The sequence below is a fragment of the Coturnix japonica genome, chromosome Z (assembly GCF_001577835.2).
Source record: "Coturnix japonica isolate 7356 chromosome Z, Coturnix japonica 2.1, whole genome shotgun sequence".
Classification (NCBI taxonomy): Eukaryota; Metazoa; Chordata; class Aves; order Galliformes; family Phasianidae; genus Coturnix; species Coturnix japonica.
Window position 1 is genome coordinate 62367636 of NC_029547.1, and position 21400 is coordinate 62389035.

At 46.9% G+C, this 21400-nt stretch overlaps 2 protein-coding genes across 5 annotated transcripts in view; both read right to left on the minus strand.

Moving 5' to 3' along the window:
* Positions 1-2486, minus strand: part of CORO2A (coronin 2A) — a 45993-nt gene extending 43507 nt beyond the window's left edge. For both annotated transcript variants that reach the window (XM_015849995.2, XM_015849997.2), the window contains exon 1: positions 2415-2486. In XM_015849995.2, coding sequence (XP_015705481.1) covers positions 2415-2459 — 45 coding nt within the window. In that variant the 5' untranslated portion in view covers positions 2460-2486. The remainder of the gene's footprint in view (positions 1-2414) is intronic.
* A 1965-nt stretch (positions 2487-4451) lies between these two features.
* Positions 4452-21395, minus strand: TBC1D2 (TBC1 domain family member 2). Of its 3 annotated transcripts, XM_015849951.2 has the most exons (15): positions 20970-21395; positions 20565-20718; positions 19338-19846; positions 18578-18710; positions 17851-17992; positions 15764-15885; positions 14968-15143; positions 13747-14133; positions 13095-13205; positions 11344-11525; positions 9300-9770; positions 7925-8045; positions 6511-6696; positions 5749-5870; positions 4452-5019 (listed from the first exon to the last, which is right to left on the minus strand). In XM_015849951.2, exons 3-15 carry the CDS (start codon positions 19746-19748, stop codon positions 4818-4820), a joined length of 2766 nt encoding a protein of 921 aa, XP_015705437.1. In that variant the 5' UTR covers positions 19749-19846; positions 20565-20718; positions 20970-21395; the 3' UTR covers positions 4452-4817. The 3 variants fall into 3 exon arrangements, with proteins under 3 accessions (XP_015705437.1, XP_015705436.1, XP_015705438.1); XM_015849950.2 differs by lacking the exon at positions 20565-20718; XM_015849952.2 differs by lacking the exons at positions 4452-5019; positions 5749-5870; positions 20565-20718 and having other exon boundaries at positions 6593-6701.
* Positions 21396-21400: the final 5 nt, after the last annotated feature.

Sequence of the window (21400 nt, forward strand, 5' to 3'; positions counted from 1 at the left end):
TGTCAAACCCCTCTCGGCCCACAGAGGGGGTTTACCCCAAGGTCTTTCCTGTTCCTGCTGCGAGAAGGCAGAAGGCGCGCCAGTATAATTGTCGCACGCCGCTGGCGGTTTGTTCCAGCCAGCTCTGCACAATCCAAGCAGCTCAGCTTGCACCTGTGGGAAGCCAGGGGCACCTGGCTGTGCCCTGCAGCAGGAGAGCAGGCTGCTGGCGGCCCTGCCTCCACCTGGAGGAGGCCAGTCTCATCCAACCAATGCAGCCCCACACAGCAAGGCATCAGCCCCACAGCCTCCGCAACACTGGCTACAGCATCCTTGCCAAAAATTACCACTGCTGTTTATAAGTGGAAGAAAGGAAGATAACGGGGGGGAAGCAGGAGGAGCAGTTGTTCCTTCATTTTTCCATTGAAGCTAACACACCAAATATATATAAATAACAAGTACAGAGGTCCTGTTGCACCAACCAAGAGCAGCTGCAGAGAACTGCTCTGGGCTGGTCTTCCTGCACCCTATTCCTTCACAGAAGTCCTCTCATGCCTTACCACCCTCTGACAGGTTCTCTGTGAGATCCTCACTCTAGAAACTGGGGCCCACTGAGCTGGGATGAAGGCTTCCGCTGAAGCCACTGTTGGCCAAGCAATACAAAGATGTCAGGACCACATCTAGAGGAGCCCACATGGTCATGCAGAACACAAAACTTCCCTTAGCTCATCTGTGAGGCATCCATGTCCTGCTCCAGGACATCATCTTCCTTTATGGGCACTTACAGATACCTCCAGTGCCCTTCCTATATCTCTGCAACACCAAAACACCTGGATATCCACAGCTGGAAGGACAGGGAACCTCATGCAGAACAGGGGCATTGGCAGCCCCACTAGGAGGAGAAAATGGTCCCCATGCAGGTCCTACAAGACAGCTCCAGGGACCAGCAGCAGGCTCAGTGCCAAGAGAGCTGCCACAAATCCAGCACAGAGCCAGACATCCCCAAATCCTCTCATTATCCAGCTGCTAATAACATTACCAGATGCAGAAAAGTTCAAGATGTTATCCATTCACTGAAATGTTTCCCAGGTTACAAACCAGTGTGTTCAAGGAAGAAAATATCACAGACACAGAGTCAGAGAGCCATCACAGGTCCAGATAACAGCCAGCAGGGAGACCACTGCCATGGACACCAACCAGAAGCAGGAGGGCACCACTCCCTGCACTGTGGATGCTCAGAGAGGCACCACACATCACTCGCCTCCCCAGTGCAGTGGGCCCAAGAGAAATGCTTTATCTGTGGTAAGATAAGAGCATTGCTGTGACAGCAGACAGGCAGCTCGAAGATGTGGTCAAGAGGGAGCCCTGTGGAAACAGGATGGGCTCGCTCTGGCCAAAACTCCTGTCCTAAGGGAGGACACAGTGACTGTCACACAACGTGGGTCTGACTGCGGACGTGTGGACCCCGCAGGCATAGGATGGCTGCGAGAAGCTCAGGTGGGACCTGGGGACTTAGGGAGGAGAGCTGTCATAGACTAAGAACCCTGTGGGCTGCATCAACACTGGAACCCCAACTGATAGTCACCTTCTCCGTTCCTGTCTATCTCTCTCTCTCTTTACTTTTCCCACTAGAAGTTGTTAAGTAATACAGGGTTTATTGCAGTTTCTTTAAAAGTCACACAGTTCAGCTGCACATCTTAGATACGAGAGTGACAACACTTCAAAGACCATTTTAGTACAGGCATTCTCTTTAAGACTGATTATTATGTTTGGACCTTGAGTGGACCTTAATCTAACAGAGCCGACTGGTGAATCCAGCCTCCCTCCCTTCCAGCACGGGTGGGACACGGGGCACCCACCCGCGGGACCCGTGTGTGCGGCGCAGCCTGCACTGACATCCCACACCCCGCACTCCTGAGACTCCAGAACAAAGGCTCCTCGTTCAACCTGCCGCTCGCACATACATGGGGCTGCTCTCGGGATCGCAGGCGAAGTTTACGGATGCCCAACCGCTGCATGGCCAGGCAGGGCGGCCAGCACGGCGAGCAGGTGTCGGGCGGGCGGGGTTACATCGCCGCGACCCGAGGGAGCCCCGATGCAGCGGCGGGCTCCTCGCAGGGCCGCCTCGGCAACGCGGTGATGCCGGGAGGCGGACACCGCTCCACGGGGATGCAGCCCCGGCCGAGGGACAGCCGCTCCCCGCCGCGTCCCCGCGCTGTCCCCGCGTCCGCGGATGGCGGCGGCCGCTCCGCACAAAGCGGGGTGGGGCTGCAGGAGCCCCGCAGCGCCGCACCGGCACCGCCCCCGGCTTCCCCGCACGGCAGCGGCTGCACGAGCCGTCCCTTCGCCACCGGCCGTCCCGCTCCCGGCAGCGGCAGGTGCCCGACCTTCCCCTCCCCACGCGCGTCTCTGCCCCGCGCCGCCCCGCTCCTTACCTCGCTGCTGGCCGCGGGGTCCGGCGGCCCGCAGGGCGTGCACATGGGAGCAGCGCCGCGCCAGCCCAGCCCGCTCCCCGCCCCGGCCCGCCCCCATGCCGCGCCCCGCAGCCGGGAGGTGTCCGCGGGTTCCCGGTGCGGATGGTGTTACGGTGCTCCGGCACCTCGCCCGCCCCCCGGCAGCCTTGTGCGGTCCCCCGACGTCGCCAAGGAGCTGCGGTGCGGTTTGGGGCGCGTTTAGCAGGGAAACACCTTGCTGTCATCTGCCCGCAGTCACAGCGCTGCCGCGGCTCGGCGGCCCCAGCAGCGCGTGTTTGCTGGCATGTATGGACTCGGAGCCTCATGCCTTCATCCGCAGAGCCGCAGCCCGGCCCTGGGGCCATGCCTGGGTAGCTGGCAATGCCCAAGACCAGTGACAGAGTAAAAGACACGTCCCTGGCCGGTTACCCGGCTGACATCGCTCCGTCCCGTACCCACGTCCCGCACACATCAGTCGGTCGCGGCGGCAGCTCTGGGCTGTAGGACTGTGCTCTCATGGGGCAGGATGCTGCAGTTCGGGTGTCCTCGCACTGGTTGCGGTGCACACGTGGTGGCAGGTGGTGTAGAGGCATAACATGGAGTTCAGGGGCTGATTTAAACACTGCCCTTGTCAAAATTAGTGGGTTTTTTTCAGTTTCTACATGCAAGAGGATTTTATTGTGTTGAAAAACATTAAACTATCAGAGGATAAAGCAAAATATGACTGTTGATTTGAACTTGCTTTTGGAGTTTCTTTTCCCAACAAAAAGAAAGAGGAAAAAAAGAAAAAGCCATAAACAGCACAAGCACTGCAGGCAGGTCCTGTGACAGGGCCTTGTCACTCCACTCTCATGGCGAGGCCTTCACTCCCTGCTCTGTCATTCCACCTGGAAGAGAAGTCCGGGACTGGGATAAAAATTAACCCAAGTCAAAAATAAAAGAGTCCTGGGCCTGGCTCTGTCAGGGCAGCACGCCAGGGTACAGGAGTGGATCGAGTTGCTCTGCTATGCACCGGCACTTTTACAAGTAAGGGATTTGCTAAGGGGTATGAAGGCAGTGGTGGTTCAGACCTGGGCTGAAGCCTCCCATAGCCACCTGTTGTCAGCCCAGGAGCCAGCAAAGAGTTCTGTGTAGTTCACAAGTGCCCGTGCAGGCAGGTGGAACTACTGGACTCCAGGTGCTCCATCTCAAACTCTTGTTTTCCAGCCATAACAGGTGGCTTTGGCAGCACAAAGTATCCTCGTGGATTTCATGCAGAGATAACCTCTGTAAAAGCTGGTGTTTGGTTGTTTGTTTTTGTTTTGAGATACTGTGGTAAGACATGAGTAACACTTTATTCTCACCCTACACTGTCAGCGTGCACAGCTGTTACTGACACACAGCGGACCTATCTGCTGCAGGGCTCCCACTCTTTCCAAAACCCCAGCTCCACTTTGAATGTAAATTCATCCTGTGTGTCGGCCTCCAGAGGGCTCTGCCAGCTCAGACTTCTGCCGTTCTTTGAAACTGGCTGATAGGAGTCCTTGTATCTCATGCTGTATATTCCAGCTCATCCTGGTCAGCTGTGGGTCAGAAGACTCAGCTGTCCCCAGCAGTCCAAATTGCCATGCCGTGCCCATAGCCAGCTGGCTTCACACCAAGGTGAGACCTCCTCTCTGGTGCAAACTCAGTGCTGTCACCAATGACTGCTCAAAGCTAAACAAAGAGCAAGGGTCGTTCCCAGCATTTTCCAGCCAGGCAAGAGACACATCTTGTGCCCCTACGGATTCCCACAGGAACCAAAATAAACCTGAGAGACAACTCCACCTTCCCACATTTCATTTGACTCGTCCCAGTCTGAGCCCCACAGCAAGATGTCCTCCAGCTTCCAGGCCTTCTTCAGGCCTAACCTGGTGAGAGCAGCATGACTCAGCAGCTGCAGGCTTATGTGCATGCTTTCCTGGCAAGTGAGCCATTGAAGGCACCATGTATTCAAAAAGCAGGTTCCCCTCCCAACCAGTTAAGAAGCTTAGACACCAATGAGGAAGTGCTCTTGGCTTATTTATTCATTTGCGACTTTACATGCACAGAAAAATCTCTTTCGAGCCTCTTCAAGAAAAGCCCTGCCTGGTTGGATCGTTTGCATCAATGGTACCACAACCATTATTTCCTACAGATCTTTAGCTGCATCCCTCAGTTGCACAGCATGGGGTGTACAGGAAGGGTAAAATTCCTTTGACACCTTTCAGTCACAAAGCCTGGTTAGGTCCCCACACGGTCCTACATCTACAGCCTTTCTTCCAGAGGCAGACAGGCCTCACAAACACCTCTATCTTTGTCATATACAGATAGTTGTTACTGGAGACCTTCCACAAGGTGAAAAAGGAGTGATGAGCTCCATTTTTGCTATATCTCTTCTTCCTCCTCACTTACAGCTTCCTCCAAGCCCCGAGATCCCTGCTCTGCTCTCCCTTTTACGTAGGCTGCTTTGATCTGTTCCAGCTCGCACAGCTCTGTCTCCAGCTCTCCCCTGTGAATTCTCCTCCGGTTCCTCAGCAGTTTCATGGGGAAGGGGTTCAAATCATTGAAGGCAATGTTCAGCAGCTTCCTACAATGGAAAAGAGGCCTGGTGAACCCATTTACTGGCTGAAATGGTAGCAAATACTTAAGTGTTTAAGAAGAGTGGGATTTCTCAGACCAACCCAAGTGCAGCTTGTTATTCGCTCCCTCAGGATGCTGCAGAAAGTATTTCAGCTCTGTGCTCAACAGTCAGCAAGCAGCAGAGTCATAAAGGAATCACAGGCAATTGCTTCTTACACAAACAACCACCCAAGGTAACCTTTTAAAGCACACTTTTAAGGTACACTTTTAAGGTATGAAGCACACAGTGAGGAAATGGGCTCAGAACTAACTCTGATGACTCATCTTCCTTGGAGAGGAACAGCCCCTATGCTCCACTCTTCTGATTATACAATTGTCATTCTTAAGCAGTTTGTGCCATTAAAGGCCATGAGCAGAGCTGTGTTCTCAAATAACCTGATCATTTCAGCTGTGAGAAACCCAGCAGGTAGGACTGCCAAGTTTCAGCTGCTGAAAAAGAGGAATAACCCAGACTTTCTGGACAGGCCTGTTGTATCATGACTTTGTCCAAGCCAAACAGGCCTTAAGTAATAGCATGCAGGAGAAATCAAAAAAGAGGCACATAGGTCTATGTCCTGTTAACATGCTAGTGTATGCATCTGTTAACAAGCTAGTCACATCTCTTTTTAGGTTGATGTAACAGCTGAACAAGTACAGGCCTCAGATATGAGACTGACAGCAATTCAGTCTGTCCTACCTGCCATCCACGATCATCCTTGTGAAAAAACGCAGGTACTGGTAGATCTCCACACTGTCATGAATTCTTAGGATTTCCTCCTCATTGTATTTAAAAATTGCAAGTGCATAGCGGAAAATCACCTGGAAAGTTGAAAGGCGTTTCAGTTGGCAAAGTCTTGGCAACCAAGGGATTGGTCTCCCCTGGCTTAAAACATAGGATAAGGGATACACACTACAGTATATGTGGTCGCTGGGCTACTCCTGTGCTCAGTAGGCTGCTTTAGGGTGGGCCTGAAGAAGCACAGAGCTAAAACCAAAAGAACAACCCTCTGTAAGCTAACTTACAACTCTAAAGCTTAACAGAACCTCCAAAAGGACCCTGAAACTAGTCTCACAGGGTTTCCCAATTCTCCCTATACAGTGGGAGTGCAAAATTCACAATTATTTTTAGGAATATTAAATCTCTGCCCACCTTCTGTTCCCTGTATCTGTCCACTCTGAGCTGTGTCTGAGTTGTAGAGCAGAGGGGACCTCATCAGAACTGTTTTACATCAGAGCTACATGCTAAGAAATGCCAGGGGCACCACTCACAATAGATCTGCTTGAATGCATCAAATATACAGCAATATTAGACAAGGAGACAACAAGGCATTGCACTAAAGAGGCAGGACAGGACAAGAGGCTCATCCCCACACCTCTCTGACACATGTGAATGTTCATCAATCTACTGTAATGTCAGATGTGGTGCAGATGGAAAGAAGGCCTAGATTAAGGGTTTCACCTTAGTTCCTTCATACAAGAAAGCATCCCACACTCGCAGGAGGATGTCACTGACCAAGCTGTCCACAAAGGCCACCAGAAACCAGTTGAAGGTGATGAGTGAGACATCAATCTGATACTGCTCAAAATGAGTTGTGAGGCGAGGCAGCTTCTCTGCCAGGAAGTCTTTGAAGACTCTCTGATCTACCTAATCTTGACCAAAAAGAAAAAAATAAATTGATTAATTAGCAAGCACAAACCATCTTAGCAGTGAAGGAGAGGAACAGTGCAGCAGAACAGTGGCCTACATATGCCACTGGTGCTGCCTTCTAGCCTAAATACATCCCAGGTAGAGCATAGAATCTCATTGTCTCTCAGCCCTTCAGAATTACAGAGCAGTAAACTTCTGTGTGGTAACACGTGAAAGGTGTGGAGTTGAAACAGGGCTGAGATGTGCAGAAATGTGCTCTTCTCACACAGTGAGAAGAGTTCTCTATCTCAGAGTCATGAGGGAAAACACCGACGCATCTTTCCACATTAATCCTACTGTTATTTTCTCTGATGTCATGAGAAACCAGCTGAATGACAGGGACTAAAAGCATGCCTAGGTCTGAATGACTGCACATCGCCTAATAGACTGAATACGTTAGACCCCTGTCTGTCTTCACAAGAAAGAGCTAATCTTCTCACTTCACTTCTTTGTGGGATCACTGCTGTCTGCTTTGCTTGTAGCTGCATGAACCTAGACGCATAAATGCAGCTGGTGAGATCCTTTAATTAAGTTTATAAAGGCTTCATTTCAAGGAAGCTATGGTTTTATGAGAGGAAGTGTTCAGAGCAAGACCAGGGTTACTGTATCATATTACTATACCAGTTCTGTCAGCCTACTTACCTTTGGCCCTGTAGTACAAACCAGACAAAGTGATACGCTTTGGTCTTTCAAGTCTGCAAGAACTAAACCTTAACACTCTCAGCCAGCTTTCAGTTTATCAAGCCAACCTATAAAGCCCCTAGGCTTACTTTTGTCATTTGATCCTAAACTGAAACACAGTTGATATAAAAATTCCAGTACCTTCCTTCATCTGCACAGGGCATTCCAAAGATGGAAAGATGGAAAGCAGTTTCCACAAAGACACCTTCTTTATATTTGGTTCTACATGTCAGAGTTAGCCACTTCACTTTTACTGGATCTTCCTTGCAATAAATAACTGCACAGTTAATGGGCGCCTCTCCCCTGACTAGCCTGACAGCCAAGTGATTATTCAGGAGTGGTGCCCCATTTCTTAAACAACTTTGTAACTGTAATGGGAAGAACTACAAGGTGATGTCAACTGTCAAAAGTTAAACACATTGCAAGATGACTGCATGTTTTTAACCCTTTAGTTATAAATCACCACATCAGAGCAGTACAAGCAGAAATGGGGGTGCCAGCTCACCTGTGATGTTATCAGAGTGTCACTATAGTAGTCTGCTGGCATTAGATTCTCCACAATATGAACCAGACACCAGAAAGCATTTTCCTCATCTTCCAGGACCAGCAGGGCAACAGCTGCCAATCTGTGATGAACAAGACAACATGAGGCAATACCACACTGTATGAGAAGACACAGTCCAACACTGGAACAGGAGAATCCAGTATTCTTACTGGCCTGTCTCTAGCTCTGTGAGGGAGCACAGTTGGTCAGAGAATGATCTGTTCTGCAGGCTTCTGAAAGATAATTCTATAACATCTAATATCAAGGGATTTCTGGAATGGAAAACGTCATTCTGAAGAACACCGAAAGAGCAATAGGAATGCCTTACACAGATTTTCCTCCCATGAAAATGTACAGTCAGAAACTTCCTTCTTGCAGCTAGTGACTGGTGCCTCTTTTCATAGACTACACACTTCTAAGAAGTCTGTTGGTTTTTTTTTTTAATCTTTTCTGTAGCTAAAATTTGGGAAGTGAAAGAAGCTTTTAGATTCCTTGAGCCTCACAGACTGATAGAACTGGGCTGTTTGGCCTGGTGAAGAGGAAGCTCCAGAAGACCTGGTGATGGCCTTCTAGCATCTAAAGGGGGGCTATACAAACAAAGGAGAAAGACTCTTTAGCAGGATATGCTGTGATAGGATAAGGGAAAATGATTTCACACTAAAAGAGGAGATATTTAGATTGGCTATAAGGAAGGAGTTTTTTTTACAATAAAGGTGGTGAGGCACTGGCACAGGTTGCCCAAAGAGGTGGTGGATGCCTCATCCCTGGAGACATTCAGGGTCAGGCTCGATGGGGCTCTAAGTGACACGATCTATCTGTAGGTATCGCTGTTCATTACAGGGGAGTCGGACTAGATGACCTTTAAGGTTCCTTTTGCTTCTGTAATTCTTCAGATATAACAAGATCAATTTCGTTAGCTTCTCCTCATGCGTCATCTGCCACAACTGCTAGCACTTCCAAATATTTCCTCCAACTATTGCAAGACAAAAGCAATCACTAGGGTGCTCTTCTGAGCACAATATGACTCACAGATTCAGCCTCTATCTCTTGACGTTAATCTGAGACTGCATCACCCCACCTCCTATAGCTTTTCCTGTAGAAGTCACAAAATAGGAAGAAGACAAACAAGTGCATTCTGTCTGTTGACTGCTACAACACAGCAACAGCAGTGGGTGGAAAAAAGACACCATGTGCCAAATACAGCAGGAAAATACCTAGAGCTAGTAAAGATCTAGAGAAGGACAGGAGCCTGGGACTGTTTGAATCACAGCCTAGAGAAAGTATCTACACCATCTCAGTGCTATCCCATGAAGAAGCAGCATACCTGGTTCCTCACCTATTCAGTCCCTGGCAGTATCCAATGGCAGGATTGTGCCAGGAGAATGCCAGAAGTACCCTTCGGAGCTTGGGGATGAGCTGGGAAGTGGGGGACGAAAAATGTTTGTTGTTGGTCAGTGTCCGGGGCAGGTCAAGCTCAATCTGCCGACAGGCAGGGTGTTCAGTGCTCTTGCTCTGTCTTAACAGCTGCTGGTAGTGGTCAGGCAGATAGCTGCAGTGCTGGCTGACAATCCACTTCCAGACCCGCTGCCGATGCTCCACAGGAATGCCACTTCGAATAAGGCTTTTCAGCTCTGCAGAGGGACTCAGTTCTACAATGCTATTCCACCTGTCACGAAGGGGTTTCTCCACTGCTTCCTGGCTCCGCAGGTTGTTGGATTTCATCTCTAGGGCTTGAATTTTGGCCAGGAGTTTCCAGTCCTCAACTTCGTAGTCAGGTACAGTCATAAATCCATACTCATCGTACTCACTAGAAGGGTACAAGGCAGAGGTTAATTCAAAAGCCAGTTCTAGGCCACTGCCATGTTCCGCTCCTGTCACGCATGCCAGAGCACAGGTATTTCTCCTCTGCTTCTCTGGCAGCCATGCGCATGAGCCTGCCATATCTGCTGTCACAGAATCATGAAGACAAATGGTAGTCTGCACCAGTAGCATAGACAAACACATGAACTCAAGTGTAGCTCTGCTCTGAGCTGCAGTCTGACCCCAACAGACCCTTTTCTCTTGCTCCATCTGTTCCCCTACTCACAATGTAGCATTTTGCTCAATCTGTGCATCTTCTCCCTGCCATGCCTTAGGACACAGACAGTTCTGCAGTAACGAACTGCAAAAGCTTCAGAGCATCAGAACAAAAAACAGAGACTAACAGCACCTTCAGATGTCTCCGGTGCACAGCGCAGATCTCTTTCTAATCAGAAAACTCCAGGAGCCCTATTGGTAGTGCTTGTTGGAGGTTTGTGCACCCTCAGTCCACAAGCAAGGCTACTTCCAAGGTATCACAGAATCACGTGGGTTGGAAAGGATCGCTGGGGATCATGAAGTCCAACCCCCTGCTAAGAAGATACCTCACTGTAGGCTGCACAGGAAACAAGTCAGTCCATGTCCATGCTTGTTTTATCTTCCCTAACATATCTATTACTTTCAAATTAATACAGTGTTTATCTCAGCTAACATGGGGAGGTAAAGGCATTACAGTTAACCTTAATGCTTCCTGATCTCAATAGAGAGCAAGAGCCACACACCAAAATCCAGAACCAGGCAGGCATCGTCCAAGTGAACTGACAGAGTGACCAAGCACGGCCTTAGATTCTTAGGGCTACCTGTGAATCTGAATTTGATCAACCAGATGTAATAGAATTTGCTATGAAACTAGGGCAGTAACTTTGTAGAAAAGCATTAGTATAAATGCAAAGTCCTCAGTAGCACCAGTAGCAGAGCACTCTGGAGGACTGCAGTCTAGCCCCACCCCTTAATGCAAGACTGACCCAGAGCTAGAAACAGGGCAGCCATGGCTTTGCATGGATGGGTCTAGAAAACTCTAAGGGATAAATATTCTCTACTTTCCAGGGGACTTCTCAAGCATTTCTGTACTCTGCTCTGGTGAGGCTGCAGCTCAGGTTAGTTTAGTTAGACAAGAAAGGCATTGAGGCACTGGAGCATGTCAAAAGAAACAAAGCTGGTGATAGGTTTGGAACACAAGACTCGTGGGGAGCAGCTGAAGGAGCTGGGATTTTTTAGTCTGGAGTCTCAACAGAGATCTCATCATTCTCTACAACTATCTGAAAGGAAGCTGTTGTGAGGTGAGAGTCAGTCTCTTCTCCCAGGTAACTAGTGATAGGGTTTATGTAACTTTTATATCCCCTTCCTGCACTGATATGCTACTATCAGGTGTGCGTAGTTTCCATATTACCACGTTTTCTTTACTAATCCTTGTGGGTTATGGCTCCCATTAGCTGCCATAAGAACTGTCTCAGACTTCTCTTGCCCGTTCCACTGACAGACTTCCACAAGGGTGTGAATGTCCCCATGTGTTTCCCTATTACCTCACAGGGTTCAGGTTCAGATCTGCTCCTTCTTTCACATCCCACCGCAGTGCTTCCTGAATGAGGTTCCTCACCATCTCAGCATGTGAGCTGGGCAGGCCACAGACAGTCTCCTGCAGCTTCCGCAAGACCGTCAGGTATTTGCTCTCCATCTGGCAGTTTTGGGCTTGCAGGTAGGCACACTGATGTGAATACAAGAAAGAATTAGGTAGCTCACCGGCAGTTCTTCCTGTATCACCACTGCTCTTTGCTATCCTGGCCCACACATAAAACAAAGATTCCTGAATAGCAAGACCCCAGAAAACATACCCAACAGTTTTCTACAGCCATGCGAAGTGCAGCCATGAATGAACCACCACTGTCAATGAACAAACATAAGCTTCATAAGCAAGAAGTTGCTTTTTGAATGGCAGACTTAATACAGCATCACCTGCACTGGTCTATTCAGTGGCTGGCCATTTCCCGGGCAGCACAGATCAGAGCCACCACTCTGCATCTGAGTTCTTTTCAGGTTTTTTCCCTACTGCTTAGCCACATTCCCTACCACAGACCGAGTTGTACCCTGACAATATACAGTACTCAAGGGACTGAGATGGAACCTCAATAACTTGAGGATACACAGCAGCATCACAAAGTGAACATGCTCCTGAGCAACCACAGTACCATCATACTGCTACACAACATTTCTCAAGCATGGGAAGCTCAAATGAGTTCAGAGTGAAACCACCATGCTCCAGGGCATGCACACAGGAAAGAAGGGGGGAAAAAAAAGAGAGAGAGAGAGAGAGAAATGAGTATTGTTATCACCACTCCACAGTTCACAACTGAGGCTATAAAGGTGACAAGACTCACCTAATCAATGTGTCATAGGAAGCACAATGAAGAAACCTGCTCAGTAGGAAGCAGCAATTAAAAACAAAGAGGAATCACAGAAAGAATTAGGCTGCATAGAAAGTGGATAGAAAAGAGCATAGGACACTGTTACACTACCACTTTAATCAACATTTTGCGTTGTCAAGCATGTCGGTCTGATTACTTCCATTCTGAAAGTAACAGCAATTGCAAGATCAGAAAACAGCAATAAGCTGAGGTGTACTGGGTTTCAAAAGACTAGGGAGCAAACAGATGAAAGAATGACAACACCTCAGAAGTAGCTGCTTGCTTTGTTCCAGAATACAAGGCTATGGAGACATTCTTTAAAACTAAGCGAGGAAAACCCAGAGAACAAATGCCAGCCTGAAGCAGTGGTTTAAGACCAGAAAGACAAGTCTAAGCATAACTAGTTCATGCACACTTACAGCACGAGAAGTAAAAACAGAGCCTAAAAAAAAAAAAAGAAATGAACTCTCAACTAGCTGACAACACCAGGCCTTGTGCAGAAATCAAAACAAGAAGGAGCCAGGACTTAGTCAGCCTGCCAAATCTCAAGAAACACTTCTCATTCTCTTAGAATAGCTATTTCTTTAATTGTATCCAAAAGTACAGCTGAATCTACAGGAATCTGATTTAGTTTTCCGCATCCCTAAGCCTGAACTTTGTAAGCGTTTTACTTTGGAAAAAGAAAACAATCACATCTAATCTGGGAACAATACAAAGCAAGGAAGTGTAAAACTAAAAATAATAATTAAAGTAAAAAAAATAGGAAACAAACTTCTTCCTGGTGAGTTTTGGTATCAAAATCATCCCAGTGCCCACTTTGGAAAGAACTTATAAAAAGCTGCCCCCGAGGAAGAAGAACTATTTTGCCTCACCTTCATTAGAAGGGCTTTTTCATTCTCAGCAACTCTTGTCCAGAGTCGAGTAACCTGATGGATCTCTGAGTTGAGAAATTGGTTCTGGGTTTTGTATGCATCAATATCATCCTGCCACAAAACAAAACAGTCATGGAAGAAGAGTTTTTGAGTTTTTTCTTTATTTTATTTTTTTAAAGAAACAGATGCAGATTTCAGTCCCACAGCTGGCAGAAAAAACATTCCCCACAACAAAGCAGCTCATTTGGCAATTCTCCACCCCATGCTAACAGTTCATTATAATGGTATATGTGGTAACAGTACAACAGGCTGGATTTGAAAAAACTAAAATACGTTGGGAAACTGTTTGCAAGAGGGAAATACACACCAACAGAGCCAGTGAAGGTAGCAGGTTAAGCTGCAGTAAATGAAGCAGAATATCGAACACAGAGGCAGGTACTCAGTGTTGACAAGAACTAGATCAAAACTAGGCTGAAGCTGAACTTCATACTTCTGAGAACCCTCCTGGTACCAGGTTAGGCCTTCTCACCCTGTCTAATGCACGCAGAACTAGAAATATGGCCTGTACTTTCCACTAGGAACAACCTCCCACTGAACCAGAGGGTACAGGAACGGGAAAATAAACCCAACAGTCCATGTCATCTCCACATACCTTCAGGTGCTCGATCTCCTCCTGTTGTTTATACAGTGTCTCTGCAGTAATAGTGTTTGCTTCTTGCAGGGAATCAGAGTGTTCTCGAGCCCTCTGCTCTGTCAAGGCCATGATGACTTGCTGTTTGGCATGGTTCTTCTCCATCAGAAGCTGCACATGCTCTTTGAGTTCCTGGATATGGCTGTCTCTTAGAGCAACTATCTGCTCAAGTTCCTTCTTTTCCTGCTCAACAGCTTCCAGTCGACTGGTGAGATCTGAAATTTGTCTCACTTTGTGGCGCACTAACTCCAGCCTGTCCTTATCTTCTGCTGCAGTGAGATACATGCTAGATACTCTTTTCTCCTGCTGAGCTGCCTCGAGGGCTTTGTGAAGAAGCTTAACCAACTCCTGGAAAAAGAAAACAAACTGATTAGCTTACAGTGCTGTTCAGGACACAGAAATTAATGGATACTACAGACCTGCCTAGTAATATGTGAACAGCTAAAGATCCTCAGGATCTCAAAACTGACCCCTCTCTGGAGAAAAACTGAATGGAAATTGCTGTATCATTTCAGCTTTCCCACTGCAAAAGTCCTCCCTCACTCCAAGCCACATGAACGCACAAAAGCTTGTTCCAACACTGTGCTGCTGATTCATGCTCTGCTGTCTCAGACATTTAAGGAACCAAATCAAGGGTGTAACTCAATCACCCACCATGGGACCTGGCTCTCTTGTCTTCTTTGCTGGAAGAAATCATAGCATTATTGGGGAGCCTGGCATTGCTCCAGGCTTGTGGAGAACAGTGTCACTCAGGAGAGAAGCCTTGCAGTGACCCACGTGCTGGGCTTCTGCAGTCACATCATGTCTTAACGGTGGATTGTTGTTTAAAACAAGCATGATACAACTCAACCTGGCAGCTCCTGCCAGCATCATGATACCTATCCATGACTGTACTTCATACACCTGTTAAGCAATGTACACCAGCATGACAAGTGCAGAATACACCTGGATTTATTTTTTTTAACCTCTCTTTTCCAACCTGTCTGCTAGATGTGTTTCCTAGCAGTGGCTGATGGATATCCATGATTCCCTTATGCCGGGCACCATCAGATTATGTACACAAAGGCAACACTAGGAGCTTCAGCTGATTTCCTGCTTAGCCTGACATCAAGGTCAAGGGAGTCCCTGTCAACACTTGCAAGGTCCTGCTCTTAAGAGCAGCAGATTCTTCACCGCACTCACCTTCTGTGACTTGACCTCCTCTGTGAGTGTCAGCATCTGTTGCTGTAAGACATTCACTTTGTCCATTGAGTTCCTTTCCCGGGGCTGCTCTTCTGTCAAGCTACTGTTCATCCACTTGGCTTTCCTAAACAAGTTCAACTTAGACTCCATCCTTCCATCCTCTGGGGTCTCCTTCACTGGAAGGAAATAGAGTTAACTTACACAGAACTGAGTTTCTTGCTATAAACTCCTATGTGTTGCTACGAGGGAACTCACAATAGCTCCAACTAGAAAACTAACACACAGGGTAAGAAATATTCACTTGCTGGGATTCATGAATAGCAGGAATCAGAACTACAGGCGTCCCCAGAATAAATATGATTTATGGTACCTGTAAATCCTCGTCTAAACCCTCCTTTCACCCCACCTGTCTTGCCCACAGCAAATGGCAATTAGCATCCGTGGAGAACACAGGCTAAACTTAGCAGCTCCACCCTACATTTGGGAAGAAAGGGTTGAGGAGAATGAGGCTGTGCAGTAGTTTAACTTCCAGCTCAAAGAAATAGTGTGGGCTAGCAACATGGATTATCATTTTGCCTCTGGAAAAGATTTCACAGGTAAGAGACAAACAGATACAGCCTAAAGCAGAGCAAAATAAGTCTTGTTTATGGCAGCAATGCTCAGGAAGGAAGGAAGGAGTGAGACAACATGCTCAAGCTTTCATGTCCCAGAACTACTTGCCACTCTATCCTTCACTTTCCTGCTAAGTCTGACTGGTAAATTACATCATACCCATACACATCTCAGTAACAGGCACCTGTACACTGCACTTCCACTTCTCCCTCTTGTTCAGAGTGCTCCTGGAATTTATTGAAGTTAAAGACATTCCCATCATTCCCCCAGAGCTGCTTGGAGCCACAGATATTGTAGACAGTGTTTCTGAAACAACAAAAGACCAAAAGAGACTAGTGAACAGAAGAAGTCATGAACACTGCAGCCAGTATATATTCAGATTACCCAGTGATATACGTCTTCTCATTTATCATCCTTCCTCACATCTCATCCCTCCTCTCAGAACCTGCCTCCACCATTTGATTGAAAAAAACAAACCATTCATGGCACTGGTGGATACAAGGGGAGCAAAGCTGAAACTGGCACATATTAGAAAGATGCCTCAAAATTGGTCCCAGCATAGCCAAGTGAATCAGACAGAGATCTTTCCCACATCCTTCAGCCTTGTACATAAAGGCTGGACAGAATTCAACAGATCAACTACAATCGTTCCTTCCTTCCTTCTCTCCTTCTCCTCTTTCTCCCTTAGCTCAGTTCCTTGCAGAAGCCCTCAGAGAGAAACAAAAGCTCAGTTCTCTACAGGACAGCCAAAAGTGCCTCAACAATCACAGTTGAAGCTGTCACGGGTCCCGTGATCTGAATCACATTTAATAACCTTGCCACAACTAATTTGATAAGCTCTGATACAGCACATAGATTCTGGAATAAAATTGCAGTCCATCACAGACTGTTTGTTGCAGCTGCTGCTTTCAGATGCTGTCAGAAGAAGGTGACTCCACAGGATTATAAAGAACCAGCAACACGCCAGTGTTCTTTGTAAAACCTATAGAAGGGAGTGAGACAGCTGCCTATCTCTATACAAGTCTTATCCCTTCCCATCAGCTGAAAGAAAACAAGCCTGTTGTTCTAACACATACAAAAGATTTTATGTTAGCCATGTCTTTACTGTTAATGAAGCTGGGACTATTATTCTCCTTTTTGTCTTTTTACTGTGAGGCACTAGAGTAGAAGAGCAGAAGTTTCTGACCTAAGGAAATTTATTGGCAGAAGAGATCAGCAGACCTCCATCCCCTGTGGGCTGCTGTGGGCATTCACTTGATGCAATTTTCCTGCCTTTCTTTATCTCATGCTACGCTATTTTTCCCATAAAACCAGAACAACTCAGAAATCAGATGAACTCAGATGAAACCAGACACTACTCAACAGAGCCCACAGAAACGTTCACAGAACTGAGGTAACAACTGGATCTGAGGATGAAAAGAAGCAATTATTACTCAAGCTAACAAAAGTAAGGATGGGGAAGAGTTATGAATACAGTATTTTTAATCAAAGTGAAGAGGAAAGAATGCATATCCTGCAAAATAGTACAGCTGAGATGGCTACTGTTAGTACCATAGGAAGTCTTCCTTCCTATCAGCATCAGATTGTAACCAGAGCAGCAGTGATACAAAACTACAGCCAGCCTCCCCAGCAAAACCCTTTGGCAAGTGCCAGCCTACCTACTGCACCTGTGACCACCCGCATGCTGTTGGTTATATGTAAATAAGTGATGAAGATATGCTTAAGGACACACTGGTGCGGACTGCCTTTAAGCAACAGTAACTGCTGAAGGTTTGCAACCCAGATGGAGCCAAAACCTGCAATCACAAACATGAAGTCAGTGCAGGCCGGGGGACTATTCACATGCCTGAAACTCAGCCAAGGAACAGCAAACTGTGTAATATCAAGGCCTTGCAAAGTACCCAAGATCCTTTCAAACCACTGGAAAGGGCTTTTGGTGCTAACCTACAGAGTAAAGTTCAACCTGCCCAAAAAGTCCTTCCAAGAACAATGTTCAGATGCACCGCAGAAGGCAAGTAAACCACCAGCTTCACCTAGGAAAGCTTAACCAAGCTCCTAGTCTGCCTCTAGGGTCTTTTGCAAGACAGATAGATTTTGTGAAATGCATTAGAACAAGGGCATGTCAAAGAAAGTTTGTTTCTTCATAAAAACACTTCATGGTTTATCTACCTAGAAAAGAGTCCCAATTCAAACAATATAAAATAAGCAAGTAGCACACAGAAGGGGCAGGCAAGTATGTGAACTGCACTGCAACTTTCCTCATGCACTTACTGTATCTCTGTCCAAGGGTGCTTAAGGGAGATGTTCTGTAAAGCAGTAGCTGTTTGGGGTGCAGGCAAGGAGGCTGCCTGTAAACCCACCACTTCTGTTGGCGTTTTGACTGGAGGCAGAAAGCCCTCATCATCAGCAACATCTACATGGAAACAAACCAGAACATGAAAGCCAAGTATCCAAGGTAGTCTTTCATTAGACCTTGACTCCTTAACGTAACTTAAGAACCACTGCATTTTCTTACATGTAGGCATTCTGTGTACAACACATCAGTAACAAAAGCAGCAGAGCAGGTTTCCCTTACATAAGATCAAATTACAGAAGGTTCCAAGAAGTCCCTGAGCAGGTAATTTATTTCTACCAAGTGACTTCAAGCACTTGTACATGAGAAAGACCTTAAGAAATCAAAATTCAACCCTCTAAACAGATAAAGAGTATAGTTATTGCTGTTCCCTACCCCAGTCACAGTGTTTCTTAATGTGTAGGTAGGAGATTCACAACCATAAGATATTTGAACATTGCCTAACACATGCTGTGGTGGATCAGGAAACAGTATATTCATGTTCATCTCCAGTAAACTATGACCTCCAAACATCAGTCCAGGCACTGGTAGTTGGCACATGCATTTAAATAGCTGGGCAGTGTCTCCTCTCACTTATAGATGAGGAGCACCATTCACCACTTTGAGGCTGAAAGCAAATGAAGGGATGACATATATGCCACTTACTTGTTCTGCCAACTAGAGGTTCATTTACAAGCTGGGAGCTGCCCACAGGAAGTCTGCTCTGAGCACTGCAAAATTCCCAACGTCTCACTTGTAGCTGCTGCAGCCAGTACATCATTGCCTGTTTGCTGATTGCCTAAGATAAGAGAAAACAGGAAGCAGGCAATCTTAACAGCATAAGACATGATCTGTAGGGCTAACAGCCACTGCTCTGCCCATGTTAGCAAAAATAAAAGCCAGCTGAGTCATGCTGATGCTATATTCTCCAGTCCCAAGTCTTAATTTGGAAAGACAAAGCAAGTCTTCAGCACAGACTTCGCAACAGAACCTCAATAGATAGCTGATCAATTCTGTTTCTGGTTTACTGAGACTAAGCAGAAAGGATAAGATTACTTCAGGTGGGAGTCATGAACAGATTTCTCTCAGTAGACACATTCACAAAGATAAGAATCTACGCTTCCTGCTGCAGGAACCATTTCACAATGGAGCTAATTTCTACTCAATAAGTTATGCATGGGTGCAGGGCTTTTAAATTACTTCAGTTCAGCACCTGGTTTAGCTTTTACTCCTATCCTGTTAAAGAAAAGCCACCTCAGTAACGAAAACCCAGCCTTGCAAAAACAGAGCAAGGAACTTAGGTCTACAAGGTAACAGTCCAGGCTGAAAGGGTTAATACAAAACTGAGGCTGAGGTACATTAGCAGAGATGTATCTATCCTAATGGGGAATGTTTTGTAACAGCCCTCAAAGGTTCTGCCTCTTACCTTCAAAGTAAAAACTCTGTTTGGTGTTCTGATCTCAAAAACCCCCTCATCATTCTCTACTTTGCAGTCAAAGCTAGCACTGGAGAGATCAATAGAGCCCAAAGGGTTGATGTCCTGTGCAGTCCTGTAGTATAGTAAGTGACATTTATTCTCATCATAAATGAACCATCGAGACTTCCAGGTCTTGATTGGACCTCTGATGCCTAGCTTATTTAAATAGCCACAGAGTTTTTTTCTGTGTGTTTCACTGCTGGGTTTCAGCTGTATATTTTCTAGTTCTCCAGGAGAGGAAAGCACATCCTTCTCCATTGCTGAGGCTCCGTTGCTCCTATTGTCATCTGAGTTTGGCTCTGTTATCTTGTCTGGAACACCAGCACTGGGACAAGCACCACTTCCTGGTCCTTTCTTCATCTCTTTCAGGAAATATGCTCAGAATCAAATCAAAACAGGAAAATCTCCAGGTAAATGAGGTACAGCAGACAACAGCTATATGAACATTATTATGCAACCTGCAGAAGACAAAATTGAGGAATATGCTTAGATCTCATACATGACCAAATAAAAAATAAATAAATAAATAAAATAATTAAAAAAACAAACAAACAAAAAAAACCCTAAACCCACCACATTCCCTAGCTTTCATATTACCCAGCAGAGGTCCCCAGTGTCTAATTTTGGTCATCACTCTTTCCCTTCCTGGGCTCTAATCACCTCTACCTCTCAGTTTTCGGTCTGTAATTCTTATACAGTTTCTACTACCAGCAGAGAAGCCGCTACAATCTTTCAGGTGAAAAACAAGTACATCCTGCGGGTGTTTCAAGTCAATAGCAACAAAGGGGGCATTTGAAGTCACAGACAGTACTAAGCATTAGCTGCAGAAAAAGAAGTAACAAGCTCTGAAGGAGCACGTATTCAGGTCAATGGCTTTCAGGTAAGCTTACCACTGCATGTTTAGCTAGTATTTTAAACCATAGCACCTGGAAAAAGACCCATCCTTATACTTATGTCAGCTGAAAAACTGTTGTTAAAAAGCCTTCATATCATGTACTGCAGAATCAGAAGCAAATACGTTATTGCAGGGTTGAGTTAGTGGGAATCCCACTGCAACCACAAAACCACTGAACACTGAACCAGCAGTGTGATGACAACAGGCCAGTGGGGATAACAAAAAGGAGTACAGAAAGACACTGGCCAAGCTCTTGCTTTTAGGAACAACATCCTCCTTACTGATACAGGCTGACAGATGTTAGTGCTGTTTAAGCTCCATCGTTGTAATGCCGCTTCCTCCCATTCACTCATTCACTTTTCAGAAAGCTACCGATGATTCTCACTTTTCATTCTTTCTTATCTGCTTCTTTTATCCGCTCTCCTACTGCTGAAACTACAAATGCCAAGGAATAAGGACAAGTTACACAGGTGCCACCGCAAAAGCTTAATTTCCCTGCTAGTTTCAGCTGGTGCAAGGGAACCATTAGCAGGAAGAAGCAGCAGCCTCAAGCTCCCCTACCAGCACAAGGTTTTCTCCTGCTGTCCAAAGACTCCAACATGGTCACTGTGATACTCCATGGATCCAGCACACAGATTCAAGAACCTTGTTAGAAGGGCACTAGTCAGATCTAGAGAAAGCCTCACCTATTTGCAGGAACTGAAGAGATGATGCCCTTGGGACCCACTGTCTGCTGCTGTAGAGCTGCAGGCACCCCAAGCCAGGTAACCACGGCCTCCAGAACAGATCCGGCACTGAGGGAAGCCTCTGCTTCAAGCCTCCCTCTGCCCAGCCGCTGCCCGTTCAGCTGAAAGCGGCTGCGACACTGACTGACTCACTGACGAAAAGGGAAGATCAGGGTGGGCCCCGCACATGTGGGGCACAGCAGGCAGCTCCCCCCGCCCTCACACAGCCTCCACAGCCCAGCTGCATCCCCGGCCGGGGCACGGCAGCGCCTGGCACCGGGCTGCACCGCCTGGCGCGGGGCGGGGAAGGCGGGGAAGGGAAGGGGACACAGAGAGCCCGGCCGGGAGCGGGGACAGGATGGGGCAGAGCCTGTCGGTGTGGGACGGCACCG

Coding starts and splice junctions, on each gene's coding strand:
- TBC1D2 (XM_015849950.2), bottom strand. CDS start 19,748: ATGAAGAAAGGACCAGGAAGTGGTGCTTGTCCCAGTGCTGGTGTTCCA. Junction 11,526..13,094: donor AAAAAGCCCTTCTAATGAAG/GTGAGGCAAAAT, acceptor TATTCACATCAG/TGTGCCTACCTGCAAGCCCA. Junction 6,697..7,924: donor ACACTCTGATAACATCACAG/GTGAGCTGGCAC, acceptor GGTCAAGATTAG/GTAGATCAGAGAGTCTTCAA.